The sequence below is a fragment of the Budorcas taxicolor genome, chromosome 11 (genome assembly GCF_023091745.1).
Source record: "Budorcas taxicolor isolate Tak-1 chromosome 11, Takin1.1, whole genome shotgun sequence".
Lineage (NCBI taxonomy): Eukaryota > Metazoa > Chordata > Mammalia > Artiodactyla > Bovidae > Budorcas > Budorcas taxicolor.
In genome coordinates this window covers 89,360,080-89,387,864 of record NC_068920.1, presented here as the reverse complement: position 1 = coordinate 89,387,864, position 27,785 = coordinate 89,360,080, and the positions used below count along the sequence as shown (strand labels likewise).

Sequence of the window (27,785 nt, the reverse complement as noted above, 5' to 3'; positions counted from 1 at the left end):
GATATGTTTGGAAACCAAAAGCACAAATGTAGGAGAAACTCATGACAGCTGAACTGCCTTTGCAGTAACTGCAGTCACAGGCGTCCGAGCCAGGTGACTGGGCCCCGTGGCTCTAGGCCCTGGAAAGGTGTTGGAGGTTTTTGAATGAGGGGAGGGGCTGTTCCTGGAACCCTCAAGTGCTGCCAGCTTTACAGCTTTTCCCTGTCTGGTCTGGTCCAGAGTTATCTCTTTCTCTGTCAGGTGGATTCCTTCCCCAAAAAGAGCACACAGAAAATGTGGGCTGGCCTCCTGAGCAAATTATTTCCCCAAAGAAAACAAAACGAGCTTAGAGAAATGGAAGTTTCTGGGTTTTTTTTACTCATTCTCCCACCTTTCTCTTCTCCATCCTTCCTTATACCCTATCTTTAGAGACTCTGTTCCTTGTTCTCTAATAGTACAACTGGTCAACATTTCAAAGCCCCATGCTAAGTGCTTTTCACACTTTATCTTACACAATCCACATCACCTGCTGTGCAAGTGGGTACCATTCATACCCTTACTTTTCAGATGAGGAAACGGAGGCAAAGAGAAGTTCAATGGCTTTCTCAGATCAAAGAGCCAGTGAGTGACAGAACTGAGATTCTAAGCCAGGTGGCCCTGTGGCTTCTGCCATTTCACCCACCTCCCACCCTACCCCCCAGGATGGCAAAGTTGGTGCTCCTTGAATAATGAGGAATTTAGAGATATCAGTCAGTTCAGTTCAGTTCAGTTGCTCAGTTGTGTCTGACTCTTTGCAACCCCATGAATCGCAGCACGCCAGGCCTCCCTGTCCATCACCAACTCCCGGAGTTTACCCAAACTCATGTCCATCGAGTTGGTGATGCCATCCAGCCATCTCATCCTCTGTCGTCCCCTTCTCCTCCTGCCCCCAATCCCTCCCAGCATCAAGGTCTTTTCCAATGAGTCAACTCTTCACATGAAGTGGCCAAAATATTGGAGTTTCAGCTTCAGCATCAGTCTTCCAGTGAACACCCAGGACTGATCTCCTTTAGAATGGACTGGTTGGATCTCCTTGCAGTCCAAGGGACTCTCGAGTCTTCTCCAACACCACAGTTCAAAAGCATCAATTCTTCAGTGCTCAGCTTTCGTCACCGGAGAAGGCAATGGCACTCCACTCCAGTACTCTTGCCTGGAAAATCCCATGGATGGAGGAGCCTGGTAGGTTGCAGTCCATGGGGTTGCTAAGAGTTGGACATGACTGAGCGACTTCACTTTCACTTTTCACTTTCATGCATTGGAGAAGGAAATGGCAACCCACTCCAGTGTTCTTGCCTGGAGAATCCCAGGGAAGGGGGAGCCTGGTGGGCTGCCGTCTATGGGGTCACACAGAGTTGAACACAACTGAAGCGACTTAGCAGCAGCTTTCTTCACAGTCCAACTCTCACATCCATACATGACCACTGGAAAAACCATAGCTTTGTCTAGACAGACCTTTGTTGGCAAAGTAATGTCTCTGCTCTTCAATATGCTATCTAGGTTGGTCATAACTTTCCTTCCAAGGAGTAAGCGGCTTTTAATTTCATGGCTGTAATCACCATCTGCAGTGATTTTGGAGCCCCCCAAAATAAAGTCTGACACTGTTTCCACTGTTTCCCCATCTATTTCCCATGAAGTGATGGGACCAGATGCCATGATCTTCGTTTTCTGAATGTTGAGCTTTAGGCCAACTTTTTCACTCTCCACTTTCACTTTCATCAAGAGGCTTTTTAGTTCCTTTTCACTTTTTGCCATAAGGGTGGTGTCATCTGCATATCTGAGGTTATTCATATTTCTACTGGCAATCTTGATTCCAGCTTGTGCTTCATCCAGCCCAGCACTGGGTGACAATATACAGCCTTGACGTATTCCTTTTCCTATTTGGAACCAGTCTGTTGTTGTTCCATGTCCAGTTCTAACTGTTGCTTCCTGACCTGCATATAGATTTCTCAAGAGGTAGGTCAGGTGGTCTGGTATTCCCATCTCTCTCAGAATTTTCCAGTTTATTGTGATCCACACAGTCAAAGGCTTTGGCATAGTCAATAAAGCAGAAATAGATGTTTTTCTGGAACTCTCTTGCTTTTTCCATGATCCAGCGGATGTTGGCAATTTGATCTCTGGTTCCTCTGCCTTTTCTAAAACCAGCTTGAACATCTGGAAGTTCACGGTTCACGTATCGCTGAAACCTGGCTTGGAGAATTTTAAGCATTACTTTCCTAGCGTGTAAGATGAGTGCAATTGTGCAGTAGTTTGAGCATTCTTTGGCACTGCCTTTCTTTAGGATTGGAATGAAAACTGACCTTTTCCAGTCCTGTGGCCACTGCTGAGTTTTCCAAATTTGCTGGCATATTGAGTGCAGCACTTTCACAGCATCATCTTCCAGGATTTGAAACAGCTCAACTGGAATGCCATCACCTCCACTAGCTTTGTTCATAGTGATGTTTTCTAAGGCTCACTTGACTTCACATTCCAGGATGTCTGGCTCTAGATTAGTGATCACACCATCATGATTATCCCGGTCATGAAGATCTTTTTTGTACAGTTAAGGATACTTAATAAATAACTGAATTGGGAAAAGACGTCAACATGTATCCAAGCCTCCCAAAGGGCCCATCCTCTGGTGGCAGGCTCCCTGGTTTCCTCCAGGGAACCTCCTTTAGTTTCAGGGCTCTATAAACTGGGCCCAGTCCCTCCAACCCCAAGAGGGCCTAAGGTTCTCCTTGATGCACCCTCAGCTCTAGCCAAACTAGACCAGATACTATGTACCTCCAGGTCCTCATTACGTTACCTCTGCCCAGAATACCTTCCCCCATCCATCCCCCTGTACTTCTCCCTAATCCATGCCATGCAACAGCCACTTCCTCTGCAGAGCCCACCCTGATAATGCAGGCTTCATGACCCTCTTTCTTAGCTTCTGCCTATGGTCATCTGACCACCCACCCCTGACCCCTCATGGCCTTATCTGCTCACAGATGTGTGACTTCCTACCCCACCATGCTGTCAGACCCTGACTTTAAAAAATAATGACAAAATGAGTTGTCTATAATTCATTAAAATAATGTATGCCAATTAGAACTCTTGAAAAAATCACCACATTTTCACCATAAAATTGAACCACTACCAGTCTTTTTTTTTTTTTTTTTTTTCTGGACAAACATTTGGGATCCTAAAAAAAATTGGGAGTCCTGCTTTTTATATACTTATATATAAAATGACTTCCCCGGTGGCTCAGCTGGTAAAGAACCAGCCTGCAAATTCAGGAGAGGTGGGTTTGACCCCTGGGTCAGGAAGATCCCCTGAAGAAGGAAATGGCAACCCACTCCAGTATTCTTGGCTGGGAAATCCCATGGACAGAGGAGCCTGGCAGGCTACAGTCCACGGGGTCGTTAAAAGTCTGACACAACTGAGTGCAGGCGCGCATATAATGTAGGAATAAACTTTTCAAGCATTCCTGTTGTTGGACACATAGTATTCCCTGGAGAGGATGTGCTATAGTTTGTCAGAAGCACAATTACATCCCCTCCTCCACAGCCTAGCTAGGGACCCTCAGGATGGCACTGCTGAAGACTCTGTGAGTGAGTAATTGGGTTGTCTGGTGGGTGGAAAGAAGGTGGGTTATGTTTGGTGCGTGGTACATGTTAGCTACAGGGGGGGCATTAGGAGGCTGGAAAATTACAGAGAACTCATGCTGAGCCCACGTCTGCCAGCAAAGGGCATTTAAAACAGATCCCAGGAAATTATAGTTTTTGCAATCTATGAGTTACTCAGACAGGAAAGTACACGGGAGTGATGTGTTTTAGTAAGAGCACAGAAAACAATGGGGCTAGCCATCTCTAGGGCCTGGGGAGGGAGGGTGTGAAAAAGAAAGGCTCTCCTAGGTGCTGCTGTCAGTAAGCAAGCCCTGCCTTTGAGAGCCGATACAGAGCTTCGGGGCTTCCCTGAGCTATGTGCCTTGAGGGACAGGCTGAGACCAGCTGAGAACTGATATGATGAGAATTCCTTTAGCCTATCTTATCCCTCGGATGCCATGTATATGTCAAAGGAGAGGTGGGGGGCTGAGGCAGCAAAGATGGGGTTCAGGCATATCTGCGGAGTCAGTCTGAAAAAAAGAGGTAAAATTGGTGGTGTCACGAATGTTTCTTGGCCTTTTGCTGCCACCAAGAGCAGGCCCTGGGGACTCCACACCACATGTGGGGGAGCCTGCTCCCAGGAGACCGCTTTATGAAAAGGATCTGTGCCCTGCTTTCATCAGTGGCACAAGAGCAGTGAGAGCAGAAGCTGGTGGATGGTGCTGCACTCCTTGGCAGAGGGATGGGAAATAGACTTTGAAAGAGGAAAACAAATATATATTAAGGCATATATATGGAATCTAGAAAAACAGTACTGATGAACTTATTCGCAGGATAAGAATAGAGACACAGACGTAGAATGTGGATTTGTGGACACATCAAGGGGAAAGCGGAGAAGGCAATGGCACCCCGCTCCAGTACTCTTGCCTGGAAAACCCCATGGATGGAGGAGCCTGGAAGGCTGCAGTCCATGGGGTCGCTGAGGGTTGGACACGACTGAGCGATTTCACTTTTACTTTTCACTTTCATGCACTGGAGAAGAAAATGGCAACCCGCTCCACTGTTCTTGCCCGGAGAGTCCCAGGGACAGGGGCGCCTGGTGGGCTGCCGTCTATGGGGTCGCACAGAGTTGGACACGACTGAAGTGACTTAGAAGCAGCAGCATCAAGGGGAAAGAGAGGGAGGGACAAATTGAGAGGTTAGCATTGACAAATATACATTACCATGTATAAAATAGATACGTAGCAGGAAGTTGCTTTACAACACAGGGAACCCGGCCTGCTGCTCTGTGACAACCTAGAGAGGTAGGGTGGGGGGTGGCTGAGAGAGAGGCTCAAGAGGGAGGGGCTATATATGTACTTATGGCGATTTGTGTTGTGGAACAGCAGGAATCAACACAACACTGTAAAGCAGTTATCCTGCAGTTAGGAAAAGAAGCATTGAGCATTCTTCTCCAGATCCCCAGAGCCGCAGCAGCAGGGGAAGAGGAAAGATGAGCCATTCCGCACCTGAGCCCAGCTTCCAGAAGACCAGTCCAGGGGCAGGGTCCAGAATCTCCTGACCATCCTTTCTCCCAAAGAGCCAACAGGGCATACACCTGGGGGAATACACCCCATTGCCTTGTGGGCTATCTGTCCAGCCACAGGGCAGCTGTACCCAGTGGGCCAGCTGAGCTTCCCACAGGTTTCTGCTCTGAAAGCCCCAGATGGTCACAAACCTGCAAGGGGAGCCACCCACCATAGGGTCCCTGAGCCGAATTCTGACACCACCTCCACCACTTACTTGCCTCAGACCATGCCTTTCTGAGCCTCAGATTGTGCATCTAAAAACTGGATAGTAGTCCCCCAGTCATGGATGCTTGGGAAAAAGTTCCATAAATTCTGTGAAAATAACCTCTAAAACGATAAACCCCACAGAAGCCTCAGAAGGGAAATGACACAGTGTAATGATAGGAGCTTAAAAAAAAAAGAGAGGTTGTCATCTGTGCTCTTATGGAGGGGTTGTGACTATTTGTGGTGGTGATGAGGCCCTGGCAGATCTTTTCATAATTCCAGGGACACCCCTGCTCAAGTAAAGTTCCCATCTCAAATAATTCCTTTAAAGAGCAAACATTCACATGTCATGTAGACTTATCCACCAGAAAAAGTATTTCCATAGCCAGCACTGAAAACCCATCAGATCCTCCCTGTCTTTTCTTACATGTCCCTGTGGTGCCCTGGTTTCCTGTCACCTCGGATTTTCTGCAGCAGCAGCAGCGTCCCTCTGACTTTGGTGCTCTCACCTTATACTCTCCCTGAGGATCTCAAGGGTCCCAGTGCAGCAGCGGGTCTCAGTGGTCCCAGTTCTTGCAGATAAAACCGGAACCTGTGCAGTATGGCCAAGGGTCCAGCTGAAACCTCCTGTAGGCTCCTGGCTGGCTGCAGGACCCCAGAAGAGCCCAGGGTTGCTGAGACCCTCTCCCAAGAGACCATCCCCTCAGGGCTCTCAGGAGAACGGGTGGCAAAGGCACAACAGTTTATGAAGAGAAAAAATAAACGAACCCTTCTTATTCTGTTCACTGAGTACCTACTAAGTACCTGGTATTGTGTTGAATCTAAGTGAGGCTGGTGCAATGGATAACCCACCTGACTGCAGATCAGAAGATTCTAAGTGAGATTAGCATCGTGACATGCTTGCAAAGGCACCGGTCTTTAGTCTGGGCACGTTCTGGAGAGGTTGTGAGAAGCAGTCTGCATCCTCACAACTCACATGGGTGCCAGGTAGACTAGCTCTGGCCCGGGAGCCCGAGCCTGGTGTGGAGGTTAGGAGAGCCAGGCAGCAGAGAGAGCCTGAAAGGGAGAGGCAGCTCAGAAGCATGGGGCCTGAGTGTGTGGGCCCTGCTGGAGGGGCCCAGTGGACCTGACAGAGGCAGCTGTTTCCTTGGCTGCCCTCAGCTCTCCCAGGAGGTTATTGCTGTGGGTAGAAACAGTCCCCTGCCATTAGCAGGATAAATATAAACACAGCCTCCCGATCAGGGCTCAGAAACTAAGCTTTGCATCTGAGCTCTCTGCAGCCTTAGCTACTGCAGAAAACAGAACAAGCTAGGGTGCAGCAATGCAGGGCTTCTGCAGCCCAGCAAATGGGCTGTTAGCTGGCTCAGCTGCCCAAACAAAGTGTCACAGGCTGGGTGGCTTAAACAGCAAAAATTACAATTCTTAGGCCAGGGCTCTAAGATCAAGGTCATCGGCAGAATTGGTTTCTTTGGAGACCTCTCTCCTTGGCATAGAGATAGCAGCCTTTCCCCCGTGTCCTCACATGGGCTTCCTTTGGTGCGGGTCTGTGTCCTGATCTCCTCGTGTAAGGACACCAGTCATACTGGATTGTTGTTGTTGTTCAGTCCCTAAGTTGTGTCAGACTCTTTGTGACCCCTTGGACTGTAGCGTGCCTGGCTTCTCTGTCTTCTACTCTCTCCTGGTGTTTGCTCAAGTTCATGTCCATTGAATCAGTGATGCTGTCTAACCATCTCATCCTCCGCATATTGGATTAGGGTCTATTTATATGACCTCATTTTACCTTATTTACCTCTCGAAAGGCCCTATCAACAAATATAGTCACATTCTGAGATACTGGAGCCTTCAACGTATGAAATCTGGGGAAGACAAGAGGTCCTTGTGGCCATCACCCTGCCTTTAGACTGAAACATCTTAGGACCCTCCTGTGTGACAGACAGTCGGTCTGTATTTTAAAGACCACCTTAGAGAAAGAGATCCCATGTATTTGGTGGGGTTACCCTAGTGATTCAGCTGGTAAAGAATCCACCTGCAATGCGGGAGACCTGAGTTCAATCCCTGGGTTGGAAAGATCCCCTGGAGAAGGGAAAGGCTACACACTCCAGTATTCTGGCTTAGAGAATTCCACGGACGATTTAGTTTATGGAATTGCAAATAGTTCGACACGACTGAGCAACTTTCACTTTCACTTTTCACTGTGACTCAGACACTTCTGGAAATTGCTGTTGCTTATTATATATGACTAAAAGCCAGCTTAAAATTCCACAAAGGACTTGAACAAATTTGAGTGAAAAACTAGAATAAGCTGAACTGCACTCTCTAAGAGGGCAGCACTGTGTCCTAGCATGGTGCTTGCTCACAGGTGCTCAGCAGATCTTGTGGACAGGAAGAAGGGGACAGGTGGGTGGGCAGGAAGGGAACTAAAAATAATTAAGAACTGATGGGAGATGTACCACATGCTAGACACCTACAGCAACTGAACACTGCGCTGGCTCTATCAAGAGGCAAATAGTGCTCAGGGTTCACTAAAAGGGAGCAAGTGGACGACTGCCCCTAGGAAGCCAACACTTTAAATCCTGAATTCAAGGAGAAATGAATCTCACGAATCTTTAAATAAGGGACATGGGCAATGATATTTTTTTCTGTGGTTTTGCAAAAGATACAGACATGGCCTTCAAAAGGATATTTCCACCATCCCTTCCTAAAGGCATGAGGCAAAACATTAAATAACAGTCAATGCATTTCTGTGGGGGGTGGGATACTGTGATCCATGGTGGCTATTTTCTGATGGCCTGACTTAATATAGAAATGGCATTTGGAGTTCCCACAAGAGGGGACTTACTGTGTTAGGTCTCTGGACTATCATTCAAGCCCCTAATGGGGTAATTGTACCCTCCCACATCCCAGGCCAGACACTGAGCCCTTTGGCACAGCAAGCACCTCATGGCTGGCACAGGGTACGCACTTCATGATGTTATAAAAGCGAGTGACCAGGTGAGTGCACACGTGAGGCACTGCTGTGGTCTGAGTGTTTGTGCCCCCCCATTTGTGTGTTAAAACCTAACCCCCAAGGTGTTGTTATTAGGAGGTGGGGACTTTGGGAACTGATCAGCTCATGAGGGCAGGGCCCTTATGACCGGGATTAGCACTCTTATAAAAGAAGCCCAAGAGAGCTCCCTGGCCCCTTCTACCATGCAAGGACCCTGCAAAACTCTGCTGTCAGTGAAGTAGGAAGAGGGCTCTCAGCAGACCTGAACCTGCCAGTGACTTGATCTTGGACTTCCAGCCTCCAGAACTGTCAGATATCAGTATCTGTGCTTATAAGCCGTCTGCTCTGTGGAGTTGTGTTATAGACGCCCAAGTGGACCAAGATAGGGAGTAAATGCCTTAGAAGCAAAACCCAACAACTGACATGCAGTTGTGCAAATTTAGGTCCATCATTCATGCTTTCCCCCAGACAGAGGCCTGCCCAGCTCAGCCTTCTCCCTTCTTGGCCCTCTGCAGGGTGTGTAACCTTAACAATGAGCATATCTACTGAGTGTTCACTCTGTGCCAAGCACTCTGCTGCCCGTGGGAGCCACCATGCAATCCCTGTGGCTGTCCTGTGAGGTAATACTGTCTCCATTCCATAGATGAGGACATGGACACACGGCCAGGAGCTCTGAGTGGGCACTGGGCACTAAGTACAGCCCAGATCTCTGACTCCAAGGCCAGGGATTTTAACCACTGTGCTTGGATACCCTAGCAATTGACTCAGCCTCCCTGTCTTAGTCCGTTCAGGCTGCTAGAACAAATACGCCACCGACTCAGCAGTTTAAACAGTATTTCTTTCTCACAGTTCTGGAGGCTGGCAAGTCTAAAGTCAAGGTGCTGGCAGATTCAGTGTCTGGTGAGGGGCCAATTCCTAGCTTGCAGATAGCCGCCTTCTCTCTGTGTCCTCACATGGCAGAGAGATAAAGAGAGATCTCGGGGCCCCTCTTATGAGGGCGCTTATTCCATGCACGAGGGCTCCACCCTCACCTGATCACCTTTCAAAGGCCCCACCTCCTAGTACCGTCACATTAGAGTTTAGGATTTCAATCTATGAAATTTGATGGATGGAAACAAACATTCAGTCCATAGCACTCCCTGAGGTAAGCAACTGAAGTGCCTGTCTTGGCCTTCCCAGGTGTGGGTGCCCAGCTTTCCTCATACGCTGCTTCAAAGGCCTGCATTCGTTTCTTCCCTCTTCAGCACCTCGGCAGCCCCGTGCAGTTTGGCATTCATGAGGTTGTCTCCCTCCCCTCACACCTACAGCCAGCTTCCTCCTAGTTGCCAAAGCCCAGGGGAGCTATTGGGAAGTGTCTGAGCACCCCCTCACTCCTGCTTCCTCCTCTAGTTTCCATGCCTTCTGCCAAATCTGTGGCCTCTCTTTGGCCTCTGTTCCTTTGCTCCCTTTGGGCTACTGTCATCCTCTGGGCAACCCCACCTCTTTGATACCTCTGAACTGGACTCTTTGACCTGCTGCCTCAGACGTCCCCATCACAGCAACCAGAGAGACTGGCCTTTTCTTTTATAACTGTCATGTAAAATTTTTAGTAGGTAAACATTGATTGAGCATATATTAACACTGTACTCAAAATATAAACTTATATGCCCTCAAATATTTCCCTTGTTATAACTGAAAGATTATAGGCTTGAGAGATGAGGCTGAGAGACAGGAGCCAGGCTCAGACTCGAGGGGGTCACATGCCATTTATGTCACATTATCTCTCATGGATTCAATTTCCTCATCTATAAAATGAGACAATGATGACATTCTTTCCTGGGTTATCATGATGACCATATGAGATAAGACATAAAAATTTGCTTTATACACTGTCCAGAGATATTAAAAAATGTTGATGGTTATTCTTATCATCTTAATACCTTCTAAAATGGCAGGAGGTTCTGCTCATAGGAAAAAAGAAATTATATTCAGCATCTCAGATGTCCCTTGGAATCTAGTTGAATATTTATTGCATTTCTTCCTCTTTTATAAAACCACTTGTTTACCTCTTTGTCCCTCATGGTAAAGTCAGATGAGGGACTTCCCTAGTGGTCCAGTGGCTAAGACTCCAAGCTCCCCACACAGGGGGCCCAGATTTGATCCCTGGTCAGGGAACTAGCGGAGAATGCAATGGCACCCCACTCCAGTACTCTTGCCTGGAAAATCCCATGGACGGAGGAGCCTGGAAGGCTGCAGTCCATGGGGTCGCTGAGAGTCGGACACAACTGAGCGACTTCACTTTCACGTTTCACTTTCATGCATTGGAGAAGGAAATGGCAACCCACTCCAGTGTTCTTGCCTGGAGAATCCCAGGGACGGGGGAGCCTGGTGGGCTGCTATCTATGGGGTCACACAGAGTCGGACACGATTGAAGTGACTTAGCAGCAGCTTAGCAGCAGCAGCATGTGGGAACTAGATCCCACATGCCACAACTAAACATCTTGCATGCTGCAATTAAGACCCAGTATAGCCAACTAAATGAATATTAAAAAATAATAATAAAAATAAAATGAGAGTGATAGGTTTTTTTTTTTCATATTCTTGGGCATTTATGTAACTGAAACTTTGTCCTGAGAGTGTCCATAAGAGATTTGATGACCAGTCTCTTTGTTCTGTGTTTCCTTTATTTTTCCCTCTTCCTTTCTCCCCTACCCCCATCTCCTTGCCTCTGGCTGTTGATTGGCCTGGAACACCCTTACTGTAGATGTCACGTCCTTCCAGTTCTTCATTAGATGTTACTTCCTCAATGAGGCCTGTGCTGACCTACCCTACTTAGTACCACAAACCGCCTCCTCCCTCCCCCAGGCTCTCTCCACCCACTCAGCCGACTCTTTTCTTCTTCTTCTTTCCATAACACTGCCACTTTTAGTATACCATGCAGTTTACTTGCACAGTACGTTCACAGTTTAGTATCCATATTCCATGCTGAAATGTAAGCCTTGTGAGGACAGGGCACTTTGTCTGTCTGGATCACTTATAAAGCCCAAGGGCCTGAAAGATAGTGGGCCCTCAGTCACTATTTGTTGACTGAATGAAAGCCTCCTTCTCCAGCCCCTTCTCCAGGGGCCCCATTCTCATACTGTACATGCTTCCTGGGAAGTCTTACCCACATGACCCTTGAACAGATGTTCCAACCCAGACCTCCAAGACTGTCTCGCATTGCCTCCACCTGCTTGGCCAACTCATCTTTATTGCTTCTCTAGGAAGCCCACTCAGATCTTTTCTGTGGCTCCTGGCATCCCATGATGTCTCCCATGTTGTTATTTTTATAAGGTATCATGGTTATTCTCTTGAAAACGTGGGTCTTCTTTATTTTTATTTATCATTTTTAAAAAAACAGTGCTTGTTGGGAAAAAAGTTATGGTTTCGAAAGTAGCCATACTTTTGAACCACATTTGTACCACAAGGAAATGTGAAATATTTATAAAAGCAATGCAGGAGACTCGGGTTTGAGACCTGGGTCAAGGAGATTCCCTGGAGAAGGAAATGGCAACCCATTCCAGTATGCTTGCCTGGGAAAACCCATGGACAGGGGAGCCTGGTGGGCTATAGTCCACAGGGTCACAAGAGTCAGACACGACTTAGTGACTAAACCACTGTTACAGAAGAAGATGGAAGTAAAAATTGCCCATATTTTCACAATCCAGATGTATGTTTCACCTGTGGAATTAAATACATGTGTGGGCACACATGTGTACACACATACAGCCAATATACTGGGAAACTTGGAAGGAATTAATTAAAGAAAGAGCATCTATGGAACACTTAGAGCAGAACTGTTTTGAGAAAGACAAAGGCAACCTCTGAGAGTTAGGAGCTAAACTAGAACTCACAGTTCAGCAACATGGTGTGGGGATGGGATTTGGACCTTGACCATAAGCACTTTCCCAGGACATCTACAGCAGCCAAGGCCACCTTGTGGCCAGGGTGGAGTGAGATTAAAAATCAAACCACTCACCAATATCATGTCTGAACATAGACCAAGTAACATCATCATCCAAACCACAGAAATGACCAAACACCCCCATCAGGTTAACATGAGCAACTGCTATTTATCAATCACAGCTTTGGCTTTCCTCCATTATTCCCCCTTTCTAGGTAACAATTATCAAGATATTCAAGCCTAGACTTATCCTGTTTCCTGCTTTGATGGCATCTAGTTCAGAGCAAAGCCCTGCTTTCTTGAGTCCTCCCTTAGTCACCTGACTCAAGGCCAAATCCTAAATGAGTACCCCAGAACCCCATGATAGATAGTCTCTTCTGTTACTATGAGTCAATAGATTCCATTTTCTTGAGCTGCAGGTGTGTTCCTGGTGACCTTTGGCAGCAGGGTATGGGCAATATTGTACATCTGAGTATTCTTCCCCACCCCCATGCCTGGCACATGGCAGGTCTCAAAAACATGTTAGGTAGATTAACTAAAATGAAGATTGAAATCACATTTCTGGTACAGAACCTACTGGTGGTCACCAGACAAACTGCCGTTTCTGCCCTTGCATTATGAAGGATGAGAAGAAACCTAAGACATGGGCCACATCCTCATTGGCAAGGCAACACAGAAACACAAAAGATGAAATGATATTCCAGGACCATAGTCAATAGTACAGAGGCCATCAAGAGTAGCACATAATTAAATGCCCGATGAGCGCTAAGTGCTGCCAGGTGATGAATGGGATTCAGGCAGGTGAACAGAAAAGGAGAGAAGTCATCACAGGCTTTCAGAGACGGGAAACAGGGGGCGCAAAGGCACGAAGGAGGGAGTGTTCATGGTATGCTTGCTAGGCGCCAGCTTCTTTCAAGCTGGGATTCTGCCCTCCTTGCTCACTTCACATCCCCATGGTGTGGTGTCCATTATGAAGCAGGATTTTAGTAATTACCTGGTAAATGAAAATGTGTGTGTATGGATCAGTGAGGGAACCTATGCCCCTGAAGAAGAAGGTTCAAAGAGAGATGATGCTAGAAAAGTTAATCGGGGCCTTGAATCTAAGTCTAAGAAATTCTGGATCTTCCTGTCACTTGGGAGTTCATTGCAATGTAAGCAGGAGAGAGATCTGAGCAGAGGTGTGCTTCAGTGCATTGGGTCTGGGACAAAGTTCAGAATGGACAGGGACAGAATATTTCCAGAAAACCAGGAATCTGGTCCCAAGTCATCAGGCCCTCTCTGTGCAAATGGGGCGAGGGTTAAAACAAGGTGACAAGGAAGGAAAGTGGGATTTGGAGTCGGCGGGCCTGAGTTGGAATTTCTGTGACCTTCAGCAAGGTCCTCAACACCTCTGTGCCCTGGCCCCTGTCTCTCGTTGCTTGGGATCTGGTACGGATTCACGCCATAGGCCCAGGGCAGGCATTCTGGCCACAGCCAGACCTCCTGCATGGTATGTATGATTGCACGTTTCAAAGCAAATTCACAACCACAGTCTCCAGACCAAAGGCCGAGTCAGGCCTTTAAGAGGCGGAATGGAAAGAGTTGTAAATGTGGGGCTTGAGGCCTGAGTGCTGGGGGTGTTCTTTCAGGTACTATTTTACTTCTCTGAGCCCTGGTTTCCACACTTGAATAATGACCAGAAGTCACACACTCCCCCACCACAACCAGGAGCTGCTCTGGGGACGTATCTGTGATAGCACCAGCAGAGCGCGGGGCATAGAATAGGCTCCAGACATCCACAGCTCCACCCTGCCTTCCTGTGAGTCAGGGATCAACCTCCCTTCCCTGCAGGGCAGCCGAGAGCTGAATGTGCAGCTGGGACGGCCCCCACCCCATCTGGAGAAGGATGCACCCCTCCCTACTTAGCCTCAGTGCAGGGGCCACAGGTTTGGGCCCTCCTGACCCAGCTAGGCCCTAACAGACATTCACGGTGGTTTACCAGCCTGAGGCAAGGGGTCATGTCAGCGGGCCAGGGTGGCATACCTACGGTTCCCTGGGGACCCGCTCCACTGTACACGGCAGCTGGACCTGGCTGCAGCTTCAGGTGCAGTTTGCTTTTCTCGTGGTTTCTTGGCTTGTTTCCTCCTCTGGGGCAGCCAGGCAGGCCGCCTTCTGTGAGGAGAGGTATGGGGAGGTGGCCAGGTTTGGGAACCAGAGTCAGCGAGATGGACTCAGAGCCCCAGGAAGCAGCCTCTTCCTCGTGTCTCCCCTCAGCCTGGGTGCAGAGGCCCCCCTCAAATGTGGCTCGGGGCTGCATGGGCAGGGAGGAGGATATGCTTCTCCAGGTGAATAAAAACTGAATTAACTAGGAGGAACTGGAACTGTGCGCGTGAGAGGACAGTTTAACAGGAACTACCACAGGTTCCCTTTAAAAGAATCTGTACCTCTCTCATCTAGGATTGGCAGTGAAGTGTGATTCAGTTGACGGTGTACGGACACTTCTGGGTGGAGGGACCTGCCTTCTCCCCACAGCGGGTCTACCCGCCCTTCTGGGGGTGGCCTGTGCCTCATCACAGCCCTGCGTGGGGACCCTGAGGTTCAGGGGAGTAAGGCCGGGGCTGCGTGGGCTTCAGGGCTTTCCTCACCTCACTGCCCCACCTCCAGCTGTTGTTAGCCAGACTTCTGTTCCTGCATTCCCCGGCTTTGGAGTCAGTCTTATCCTGCAGTTCTGGGCTGAGGCTAAATTCTGGGCTCTGCTCTTTTTGTGGTGGGCAGGAGGGGTGGTGAGCTCATCCCTGGAAAGGATTAGTCATCAGAGAGACAGGGACAGATCTAGGGGGGCAGGACAGAGGATGGGCTCTATGTAAATGAGTCATCTTCCCTCCAGCTCCGAGGCCCCAGCTTGACAGCTGCTCCCCAGGAGAGGTTGTTAAGCGGGAGCGTCCCGGAGGCAGGCGTAGTTAACCGGCTTTTAATAACTCATTTTGCTGAATGATTTTTGGTGAGGAGAGAAAAACCTTAATCCCACAGATGAAGCACATGGTGGGGGCAGGTTCAATTAGCCCCACGGGCAAGAGAAACAGCACTGAGTTTCAAAGCCGACTCTTGGGGTCACGGTGTCCATCACTCCCAGATTACTGAAACTTTTCTAATGTTAAAAATCTATGGCCTGCAGCCTGTGGGGTTCAGCCTATTTTTGTAAGCCCCAGACCCTCTCAGCCATCCCCACACACCCCCTGCTTTCAGCAAAGATCATCCCAAAGGCCCCCAAAGAACAAGCAAAAACGAACAGGAGTGTGAGAGGACCCACTTTCTCCTCGGGATTTGTGTTCTTCTGTGTTGCCTCTTTGTCCTGAGTCAGGGAGCTTCTTAGGTGGTGCTAGTGGTAAAGAACCTGCCTGCCAATGCAGGAGACATGAGATGGGGGTTCAGTCCCTTGGTCAGGAAGATCCTCTGGAGGAGGGCATGGCAACCCACTCCAGTATTCTTGCCTGGAGAAATCCGAGGGACAGAGGAGTCTGGCGTGGTCCATGGGGTCGCAAAGAGTCAGATACAAGTGAGCACCTCAGCACATGCACACAGGGAGCTTCCAGCATGAGGCCAGCCCCACGCCCTGCTGTGGCGCCAAGCCCTCACCAGCACTGAGCCTGCAGGGAGCCTTCCATCTGGTTTACAATTTAGACACATCCTCAAGTACTAGTGGGCTTCCCTGGTGGCTCAGCTGGTGAAGAACCCGTCTGCCAGTACAGAAGACACAAGAGGCACAGGGTCAGTCCCTGGGTTGGGAAGATCCCCTGGAGGATGAAATGGTAACCCACTTCAGTATTCTTGCCTGGGAAATACCACAGACAGAGGAGCCTGGCAGGCGACAGTCCATGAGGTTGCAAAGAGTCAAACACGACTGAGCACGCACACACGCACGCACACACATGCACACAAGTGCCAGCAAATGTCACGCCCAGAGTGTCAGCTTTTCCACCACAGGCCCACTTTCCAGGATCAACCCCTTCCCTCCACTAACACACTTGATTTCAGGATTGGAAAAGGCGGTGCCTCCCCCCCAGCATGGGGACCAGAGCCTGAAGCCAGCCCAGAGGGGATGTTGCCACTCACCCGGGATGGCTGAGGACACGGAGGCCCGGTGAAGTGAACGGACAGTAAGTTAGTGGTGGAGTCGTCTTGGGTGTGTGTACGGGGGCTTTTCCCTGCCGCTGAAATGCCTAGTCGTACTTCACCTGGGCCCTGCTCCACCTGCAGCTCTTCAGCTGTGATGTGAGGGCCAGCCTCGCCCGTGTGCTTCCCAGTTAAGCTTGCAGCTTCTTGAGTGCCTGCCACGTTCTAGGCGCCGTGGGAGGCACGAGGGAACCACCTCCTCATCTACTCTTCACAGCAACCTCACGAGGTAGGCGGTCATCAGGCGATTTTTAGAGAGAGAAGAACGTGTCCCCGTCGGCCCATTAGCAAGTGGAGGCGCCAGAGCTTGACACCACAGCCCCTGCCCTCAGCTCTCCAAGAAAGCCAATGTTGGCAGGCTTAGGAAGGGAGGCTCACTGAGCTTGATGTTTCCAGAGTTTGTGGGTTTCTACTGTACATACACCCAAGACAACTCCACCACTAACTTGCTGTCCCTTCACCTCACGGGGCCACCGTGTCCTCAGCTGTCCCAAGTGAGTGTCAACATCCCCTCTGGCTTCAGGCTCTGGTCCCTGCGCTGGGGGGAGGTACCACCTTCTCCAAAGCCGAAATCAAGTGTGTCAGAGTTTGTGAGTTTCTGTTGTACAAGGCCAGACATGTTGCTGGATGCCACGCCCAGATGATGAAGAAGCTTCTAGAGGTGTCAGGTGACACTCTCACTGCCACAGAGCTCCTGCAAATTCAGCCTGAGTACAAGGTGGACAGGAGGGTCCCCAGCCTTGCCCTCCTCCTTCTGCCTCAGGTCCATTCACTCCATCAGCAAGAGTTCTTGAACGCTGTCTGTGGGCCGGACGCCAAGCTGCACATGGGAGCCAGCCAGGCTGGACCCAGCCGCTTACCCCAGCCCCATGCACACCGCTCTCCCAGCAGGGCACACCAGGTCTCTAACTTCCTCTTTCTCGAAGTCCCATCCATGCTTCAAGACTAAACATGAATACCTCTTCCTCCATAAGACTCTCTCAGTCACTGCAGGAGAACACCTGCTTCTGCTTCTGACCTGCTTCTGACCTGCGCTGCTCTGGGGACTAATTCAAATTTCCCAGGCGATTCCACTTTGAAGCCAGAGTTAAGAACTGCTGCTCTAACCAAAAGCAGCTTACATCTCTTTTGTCTGAACTCTCGTGCGTTTGACTCTCTCTTAGCGCATCACAAACTCCTTCCTCTGGTTTCACACTGAGCTCTGCCACTTGCTTGCTCTGTGATCTGTGCAAGTTATATAACCTAAGTGCCTTTATTAAGTGTGACTCAGTTTACTAATCTCACAAATGGGAATGATAATTCCCACTGTAGTTCATCAAATCTAAGACACCATCAATTATAGATGCACCAATAATGTATACTATTAAGAATTTTGAATGCTGCCATATAAAGTCATCGATTGTAAGGTGCATCCTAATTTCAGGGGTGTTAAAACTTGAGGGAAAAAGCTATGACTTAGGATGAATGACACCCAGTGCCTCACTGAATTATGAGAATGGATGCATTGATTTCCATGAAGCTTTGGCACAGTGCTTAGAAAGAGTGAGAGCTCAATACATATCAGCTATTATATGATAATGTAATTATCACATATCCCATGTTTCCACTCCTCACTAAATGCTTTAATAACTTATTCCAGCCTTCCTTTCATTCTCAACCCTCCCAGAAGGTTTGGGCAGGCTGCTTGGCTGTCCTCCTCAGGAGAGGGACTTGGAGAGGATGACATGGGCAGCCTGGAGGTTCCAGACCCGGGGCTTATGTGAGTCTTAAGTTTCACCTCTCAAGTGTCCAGCCCGCCTCCATGGAGCGTGACCATGTGCTTCCTGCCTTCTCCCCAAGTTAGTGTCAGCTCCAACCACAGAGCAGCCTGAAGGCTGCTCCAGCCTCTGCCCCACAGCCCACCCCACATCTCCCACTATTTCCTGTTTGGAAAGGGAGAGATGCTGGAAGAGGCTGCTGGCCTGGCCTTGGGCAAGGCCCAGCTGTGTGTGAGCTTTAGGCCCCTTGAGTGTTAAAGTGAACCTGTTACCCCTCCTCCAGCAGTCAGGAAGGATCCCAGAAGAGGGGGGTGTTGGGAGATGCTTCCCAGAGGAGTGTGCCCAGCAGACAAGTAGGCCATGGATAGGGCTGCCAGATTTAGCAGATAAAAATACAGAACTCCCAGTTAAATATGAATTTCAGAAACACAATGAATCTTTTTAAGTGTAAATATGGCCCATGCAATGTTTGGGATGTTCTTACACTAAAAAGTTCATTTGTTTATCTGAAATTCATGTTTATCTGGGAGTCCTATATTTTATCTGACGAGTCCTAATGGGTTTTTTCCCCTCCTCTGCCCACTGATCCCCTGACCTCGGCTTTCTCATTCTCCCTGATATTTAACTCTCATCCTTGAGAGGTTCTTGAAATTTTTATTTTCAGTTATTCAATCAACAAATAACTATCAGTGCCTAATTTATACATGATTCCCTTGTCCACTGTGGAGAATAGAAAGAAGACTTTATTAAGCGCTTATTAATGTGCTAGGCAAGGGCTTCCACAGTGGCTCAGCAGTAAAGAATCTGCCAACAATGCAGGAGACGCAGGAAACACTGGTTCCATCTCTGGGTAGGGAGGATCCCTTGGAAGAGGGCGTGGCAACTGGCTCTGGTATTCTTGCCTGGAGAATCCCATGGACAGAGGACCCTGGTGGTTTTCAGTCCACAGGGTCGCAAAGAGTCAGACACAACTGAAACGGCTGAGCACAGCATAGCACAATATGCTAGGTAGGCACTATCCTAAGTGTTTTAGATATATTGACTCAGTTTAATACAAAAATGCAAATATTATCATCTCCACTTCACAGATGAGAAAATGGAGGCTCATCAGAAACATTAATTAATTTGCTCAAAGACAAATCCTAGTGGAGCTAGGATTCAAACCTGAGCAGCCTATATAATCTATATTTCCAAATTGCTGATATAATGGTCCCTGCTCCCAAGGGGTTCCCAAACTCATTGTGGAGACAGCCCCACAAAGTTAATTCTAAGTCATCTGTGCTTGGTGCTCAAAATAAGGTTCACTGACCAGTTGTGGTGGCCTCACCTGGAGCCAGGTTAGAAATTTGGAATAATGAACGCCACCTCAGAATCTGGTAAGATTCCAGGTTGGTCCTAGATAACTGACTCTGAGAATCACTACTCCAGACAAGCAGAGTAACAGGCAGTGCATTCACTCAACAAACTTGGCCCAGCGCGTTCTACGTGCCAGGCACTGCAAAGCCACTGCAGTGTTGCAGTGACTTTTTTAAAACGTGGGAAATCCTCACAAATGTTTTTAAATGTCTCATCCTTAGTTTTTCATGAGCATAAAGTATGGCATTTCCTGAAGATTACTTTTTGAAATACTCAGGTCACTTGAGGTGACTAAATACATTCTACGGTCAATGGCTTATGTTTGAGGAACACTGGACTGTATTAGCATAGCCCTCATGGTTTCATATTAACACAGTGAGCACTCTGAAAAGTCCCACAGTAAATAAACTTGTTTCATTTTAAGCTGTTTTTTAAATCATGGGAATTCTCTCCACCTTCCATTAAGTCTACTGTCTCATCTTGAGCAACACCCATTGGCAGGCTATATTACAGTTCGGAGAGTGTTCATATCAAGAGCTCGACATTTTACAGATGAAGAAATAGTTCAGAGGAGTAGTGATAGTGACTTGCTTCAGTCTCTTGGCTGATAGGGGCTACAACAGAAGTCAAAGCTTTGAGTTCAAGTCTGGTACTATTTCCTTGACCCTGGATGTTTAACCAGGCCCTTAACCATTGGAAATAGATGGGGAAACTGTGGAAACAGTGTTAGACTTTATTTTGGGGGGCTCCAAAATCACTGCAGACAGTGACTGCAGCCATGAAATTCTTACTCCTTGGAAGAAAAGTTATGACCAACCTAGATAGCATATTCAAAAGCAGAGACATTACTTTGCCAACAAAGGTCCATCTAGTCAAGGCTATGGTTTTTCCAGTGGTCATGTATGGATGTGAAAGTTGGACTGTGAAGAAAGCTGAGTGCCAAAGAATTGATGCTTTTGAACTGTGGTGTTGGAGAAGACTCTTGAGGGTCCCTGGACTGCAAGGAGATCCAACCAGTCCATTCTAAAGGAGATCAGCCCTGGGATTTCTTTGGAAGGAATGATGCTAAAGCTGAAACTCCAGTACTTTGGCCACCTCATGCAAAGAGTTGACTCATTGGAAAAGACCCTGATGCTGGGAGGGATTGAGGGCAGGAGGAAAAGGGGACGACAGAGGATGAGATGGCTGGATGGCATTACTGACTTGATGGACGTGAGTTTGAGTGAACTCCGGGAGTTGGTGATGGACAGGGAGGCCTGGCATACTGCAATTCATGGGGTCGCAAAGAGTCGGACATGACCAAGCAACTGAACTGAACTAACCACTGGCACCAGCTGGAGTGTGTTTGGTTGCACGTGACAGAAGGCTTCGGCAGGAAAAGGAATTTATGGGTTCATGTAACTGGAAGCCCAAAGGTAGGCCAGACAGCCTGGCCCGCTTGACTGAACAGTGCATTAGGGCTTTCAGGATGCCATGACTGAGCCCTCTGCAGTGTCCGCTTCATCTACGCTGGCTCCTCATGGAGCCACCAACCACTCCTGGGGCCACCTCCTCCTCCCTCCATACCCAGGGCAGCACTCTTAAAAGTGAGAAACATTTGACCCAGAAACTATCAGAGAAACTCTCCTCTCATCTGATTGGTCTGAATGGGGTCACATCCCTGAGCCAAACCCTGTAGCCATGAAAATGCCCCACACTGATTGGCTTAGGCCCATCCATCCTCCAACCAGTTATAGTAAGGGACTGGATTTTCCAGATTGGACTAGACTAATGGAGCCCACCCCTGGCTGTTGGGTCAGTTCTTCAAGGGGCCTGGCTGCTGTATTTCAGGAGTGGGAGGTGGGGTGATGGTTAAAGGAGATAGCTGCAATGTCCACAACAAGGGTTTTATGTTACTTGAAATTTAAACCAACAAATCATTATGATGTATATATTAAATATCTTATAGGTTTATATGTCAACTACAACTCAATAAAGCTGAAAAAAAAAGTTTTAGGGAATTTAAATAAAAATATTTGAAATTGGGCAAGTTCCAACCAGTAGGATCGTCGATAGAGTATTGTATTGTTTCTTAAAGGAAGCGCTTTAGCCCATTCACATTAGAATCATCAGGGGACGTTTGTTAAAATGCAGATTTCTGGGCCATTCTAAATAAGTCTCTGGAATGGGACCTGCCTTGGAATCTGCATTTTAATCATGCATTCTAGTTGCTTGGATTCGCTGTGGCTTACAGCTATTGTCCTGGGGTAATTATTTGCTGTCAAGTATCTCAGATTAGACTATAAATTGTATTTCCCTTCCACCAAGATGACACTGCAGAACTAGTGGGGAAAGTTGCCCCAGATGATGGACCCAAATGTCCCATTTGGTGCAGTGAAAAAGGTCACCATAGGCAGTTCAGCCACTTACAAACAGTAACTTGCTGAGTATATCACTCAGCCCATGCCCTTGCCTGCACTGTTGCGGTTGATGATGGGTCCCTCTCAGGATGGTTGAGGGGACCGGATGAGAGGACATGTCCAGTGCCCAGCACAGAGGCTGCCACCCAGGGCCTGAGACAGATCAGTGCTGGCCTCCCCATCTCACTTCCAGGCTCTCAGAGCTGAACTCCAGAGGCCCTGTCACTGGGGCCCCATTTGCGAAGGCGGCACCAGACAGACTGTGGGAATGAACTTCACAGCTTTTGTCAAAGTGGCATAATAAAGCCCCCAAGTGTCTGCTCTCTGCAAACTGGGATGGCAGATCAATTGTGGCATAAACAAAACAGCAGGCTTGGTGCGAACCCGGGGACAGATTCCGCCTCTGCAGAGTGTGAGTGGGGGAAGGGGGAATTCTCTGGGTGGTTGGGTTTGCCTTTTCTCTGGCTGAAGCTTCAGGGCCCTTCTGCAAAGCCAGCTTAGCTCCCCACAGATTGCCAGAGTTTGGGCGGACTGTTCTTCCATTGTGGGAACATCTGGCTAGGCAGCAGCACCAGGCACTGACCCTACCGCCCTCAGCGCCCCCAGAGCTCTGAGCCTCTCGGTGTTGATGGGGAAGGAGGGTGGACCGTGCCCCCTCCACCCTGTCTCTGGAGCTGAGCTGACAGTGGGTCTGCAGGAAAGCAAAGGGAGGTGAAGTGGGCATGCAGGCCAGACCTCAGGAAAAGGCCAGTGAGAGGGACCCTGGCGCTGGGTGTCCTCTGATGTCAGGGAAACTCCTACCTGCCTGTCCTCTTCATTTTCAGCAGAAAGTGCCATAGCCAGTCATGCATTTGGCGTCATTTGGGGCCTAGAGTCATAGCCACGAGGAGACCTCAGACCCAGGTCTGGCCCAGCCCCTGCGTGGAGGCAGCAGGGAAAAGCTCTGCCCTTGTCCAGGGGTGAGCCGCTGACAGCAGAGGGTCAAGTGGGGAGCTGTGTAAAACCTCCAAGAAGGCAGCCTAGGTCATCCGTGAGGGCGTCTGTCTGGTTTTCCACCAAAGCCCTGAGCCTAGCACAAGGCCTGCCAACCAGGTCCTCAGTGTTTGCTGGAAAAGGAATGAGCCAGTAGGGGTTGGCCTTATGGCTGCATCGCAATGCCCACTGTTAGGACAGGCATACCTTTTCATGGAGCCCAGATGGGTCTTTGGTGATCCCCCCAAACACAGGCACCACCGCCCTGCACCTTCCCTTGAGTGGGTGATGCTTCCTATGACTGCACTGCATGCTCACCTGTCCTCTGCCCCTCAGGCCCCCATGATCCAGCAGCCAGCCCTCCTGGGCAGTCTCTTCAGATTTGGCTGCAGGGTTCACTTGACCCCTGTCACTCTCCCCCGTCCCTGGCGCAGGATGCCCTAGGAGACTGCCAGGGCAGCAGACTGCTCCCACTAGTGCCCTCTTCCTGCCCCTGCCTGTGTGAGCTGCACCAGTCAGCCTTTGGCCCAGGGAACTGTCCGGCACAGGGTCAGATTCCAGGAGACACCTCTGACTCTCCCAGAACCCTCACCACGCTCTGCTCCAGTGCTCCAGGGTGAGTGTACAAGTGTCTGCAGTTCAGCCAGCATCCACTAACGAGCTGCCAGGCTGCCCCTGCTGCAGCCTGATGTTCTCTTGACCAATCCCACCCCCACCATCTCTTGACTTGGGGATGCCACAGCACCCTCCTATTTCAAGGCCATCTCCCATTATCCCTGGGTACTTTCTAGTCTTTCTGTATAGCCTGGAAGTGGGTGGTGCGGGTTACTGGTCACCCTACTTCGCTGACTTACTAGATACAACGTAGACGTATTTAAAACTTCTCTTTATGGGCTTCCCTGGTGGTTCAGTGGCTAAGACTCCAAGCTCCCAATGCAGGGGGCCCGGGTTTGATCCCTGGTCTGGGAACTAGATCCTGCATGTCACAACTCAGACTCAGCACAGCCAAATAAATAAATATTTAAAACTTCTCTTTATAATGAGGGCTAATGTATTACATGCCACGCTAAACTTTTAGCTGAAAATTCTAAACAACAGGAAAATCACATTCAATATTCTCTTAGGCATAGTATTAATATTCCAGGCTCAGCATTTTTCATTTCTTTAGGAACTCAGCCAAGTGATCCCCCAACCAGGGGCGTTGTTTTCCCTTCCTGAGTAGCAGCAGTGTTGTGTATGATGGTCTAAGCACCAGGCAAGAAGCCAGGACACAAGTATGGCACCTGTCCCCCATGAGCCGTAGGTCATGTGCCCTCAACCCCTCCCTGCTCCCTCCTCTATACAGTGACAGGTAGACCAGAATTAAGGTCTCTCATAGTTCCTAAATGTCTAGGCATTTTGAGGTTTTTCTTATTGTGAGAGTAAAAAAGCTCCTAAAACACATAGTTTGAAAAGTTATTATACAATGAACACTCATGCAACCACCACTTAGATCAATAGATCATTTCCAGTACTCCAGAGTCTCCCTGGGTCCCCTTCCATTCACCCTGCCCTGCCACCCCCAGAGCAAACTCCAATTCTGACTTTTATCTAAATTTCCCTTGTAATTGTACCAATCAAATATGCATCCCTAAAAAGGTACTGTAGTTTGGTTTTGCCTGGCTTTGAATGTTATGCCAATGGAATCCTTCTTTTGTGTCCAGTTTCTTTTAACACTCTTTTTGTGAGGTTCATTCATGTTGCAGGTAGCAGTGGTCTTTGCTTTTTCTTTGCTGTATAGTATTTTCTTGTATGAATTGACCATGAATTAGTTAGGCTGGTGGACACTTGGGTTATCAATCTATTAATAGGATTTTTTTATAAATTCACATAGAGACAAATACAAATACTCCCACTCCACATACAGTCATACTGATTCAGAGTTGAGTTCTTTATGAATTCAGAAACTTGAGTTTGACTTTAAAGTGTAGTAAAATTCTTCATTTTGAACTCCTGGTTACACTTCTAGTTTGTTTTTTTTTTTTTCACACTTTTATAGCCAAATTCTGACCCTAGAGACATAATCCATCTTCAACAGAGGTATCACTATAAGATTTTCTCCTAAATTGAGTCATTAAGCATAAGATGAAGACAATGTCAGGCAATGGGGCATTTCCTCCAAGGATTCTAGAAAATGATTAGCATACACATTTAAGGGATCATTCTAAAAAAAAAAAGGAAAAAACTAACTTCAAGGTTTTTCAGGGAAATAGTTAAGCCACCCCTTTCCCAGAGCTGGCCTTACCCCACTAACAAGGCAGAGGGAGACCTCTTGACCTTGGGCATGCATTAAACAGGGATGCCCCTGAACTTCAGCTGCAGAGGTCTTGATAGGTGCTACCGTGCTGCTCTGATGACATGTTTTCAGCTCAGACTCCAAGCAGCAGTGGATCTTCATGCTAAGGGATAACATCCCCTCCCATAACCAGAGTCAGGTAGCCATGGGTCCCACAAAGACATCACAGCTGGCAGCTGGCTGAGAGCTCACGGTGGAGGAGCAGAGCTGCCGCTCTGTAGGACCCTGGCCAGCATGGGCCAAGCAACCTGGTGGGAAGCCAAGCCTTCTGCAGCAATCAGTCGATAAACTCCCTTCAAGACTGTGCTTTGAACAAGTGGGCAAATTAAGACTTAATTATAAGAGTTCAAAGCACTAAGCCACTGCCCAGGCGTAGAGCAGACCTCTCAGGATAAAAGCCACTCCAGACACACAGCAGCACAGGACCCAGCTGGGCGGAAACCTTTCCCTTAGCTACAAGTGGAGCAAGGGTGATTGATGGTGGTACTTGGGTGAGAAAGAGCTGATGTCCAATGGCAGAGACACACTCACTCTCTGAAGGTTGGGGACTCATTCTCAAACAATCCTTTGTCAGTTTCATAAACCCCTTCTCAGAGACCATCAAATATAGCTACCTGGACTAAATACAATATACCTGGTCCCCAGCAATTCTATCAAATGAAGCCTTTATGGAATTCTGTCCTAACAAGGCCCAAGTGTGCCACTGGTACATTAAAAAAAAAACGGTTTGAGTTGTGAGAGAACAGGTGACACGTGTGATTTGTGGGTATCTCAGTATCCTCCCCTGTGCAGCTGTTTTGTGTGTTGTGATGGGTCTTTCCTAGTGACTCTCTCACCCCACTGGCATTGATTTATAGATCCCCCAGAAGAGAAGTCATGTATCCTCCATCAGTTTAGGGGTTGTCCAGACTTAGGAACCATGTCTGGTGCCACCAAGGGAGAGAAACGTCTTGGCACTGTTTCTCCTCCCGTTGAGTGATCCCACTCAGGTAAGAGCCATGTCAACACGTGAATACAACCGCACCGTGCCGGGTGGGGACCACCTGTCCAGCCAGGATCGCGCTGACCCCTGCTCTGTCCCCACAGGTTTCGGCATGACCACCCCCGCCACGGTGGGCGGGAAGGCCTTCCTCATCGCCTACGGGCTGTTCGGCTGCGCCGGGACCATCCTGTTCTTCAACCTCTTCCTGGAGCGCATCATCTCCCTGCTGGCCTTCATCATGCGCGCCTGCCGGGAGCGCCAGCTGCGCCGAAGCGGCTTGCTGCCCGCCACCTTCCGCCGCGGCTCCGCGCTCTCGGAGGCCGACTGCCTGGCAGGCTGGAAGCCCTCGGTGTACCACGTGCTGCTGATCCTGGGCCTGTTCGCCGTGCTGCTGTCCTGCTGCGCCTCGGCCATGTACACCAGCGTGGAGGGCTGGGACTACGTGGACTCGCTCTACTTCTGCTTCGTCACCTTCAGCACTATCGGCTTCGGGGACCTGGTGAGCAGCCAGCACGCCGCCTACCGGAACCAGGGGCTCTACCGCCTGGGCAACTTCCTCTTCATCCTGCTCGGCGTGTGCTGCATCTACTCGCTCTTCAACGTCATCTCCATCCTCATCAAGCAGGTGCTCAACTGGATGCTGCGCAAGCTGAGCTGCCGCTGCTGCGCGCGCTGCTGCCCGGCGCCCGGCGCGCCCCTGGCCCGGCGCAACGCCATCACCCCGGGCTCCCGGCTGCGCCGCCGCCTGGCCGCACTCGGCGCCGACCCCGCGGCCCGCGACAGCGACGCCGAGGGCCGCCGCCTGTCGGGAGAGCTCATCTCCATGCGCGACCTCACGGCCTCCAACAAGGTGTCGCTGGCGCTGCTGCAGAAGCAGCTGTCGGAGACGGCCAACGGCTATCCGCGCAGCGTGTGCGTCAACACGCGCCAGAACGGCTTCTCAGGCGGCGTGGGCGCGCTGGGCATCATGAACAACCGCCTGGCCGAGACCAGCGCCTCCAGGTAGACGCACAACCTGCCGCGCCACGGACCCCCAAGCAGGTTGGCGTGCAGCCGGGCGGCGTTTGCTCTCCTCTCAGACGCTGGCGCTTTCTTAACCTTTATCCAATAAAATGAAACCAAAAAAAAAAAATTTTTTTTTTAAAGAAATACTATTTGGCCAGGCCTGATGTTATCAAGGGCAGGTTTTGGGGGAGCCAACTGTTATTCTTGTGGGTCCCCTTCTTGGAGAACCGTGGTCCCCAGCAGATTGTCCTCCAGGGAGAGAAAAAGTGGCACCCCAGACCCTCGCCTGGTGTACACGGCAGCCAGGGGAGTGCCGCCCCTGAGTTTTGCAGACTGGTACTAAACCCCGCCTCAATGCACATAAGCAGCTGGCAACCCCAAAGCATATGGTGCAACTTTCCATGGCTCTGAATTACCTCCGCAGCATTTAGAATCCTGGCCCAGCCTAGCAGCTTCCTTCTGGTCGTCAGAAATGATATAGTCACAGTTATGACAGGTGGGGGTGGGGAGAGCCATATGTTGCCTCCTGATGTATATATATAGAACAGCCGCTACACACAGAG

At 49.2% G+C, this 27,785-nt stretch overlaps 1 protein-coding gene across 1 annotated transcript in view; it reads left to right on the top strand.

Annotated features, from left to right (window-relative positions):
* KCNK12 (potassium two pore domain channel subfamily K member 12) overlaps positions 1 to 27,268 on the top strand; it is a 50,659-nt gene extending 23,391 nt beyond the window's left edge. Inside the window, exon 2 of the mRNA XM_052649450.1 lies at positions 26,322 to 27,268. Within this exon, the coding sequence (XP_052505410.1) occupies positions 26,322 to 27,223 (902 nt within the window). The 3' untranslated portion in view covers positions 27,224 to 27,268. The remainder of the gene's footprint in view (positions 1 to 26,321) is intronic.
* The last annotated feature ends 517 nt before the right edge of the window (positions 27,269 to 27,785 follow it).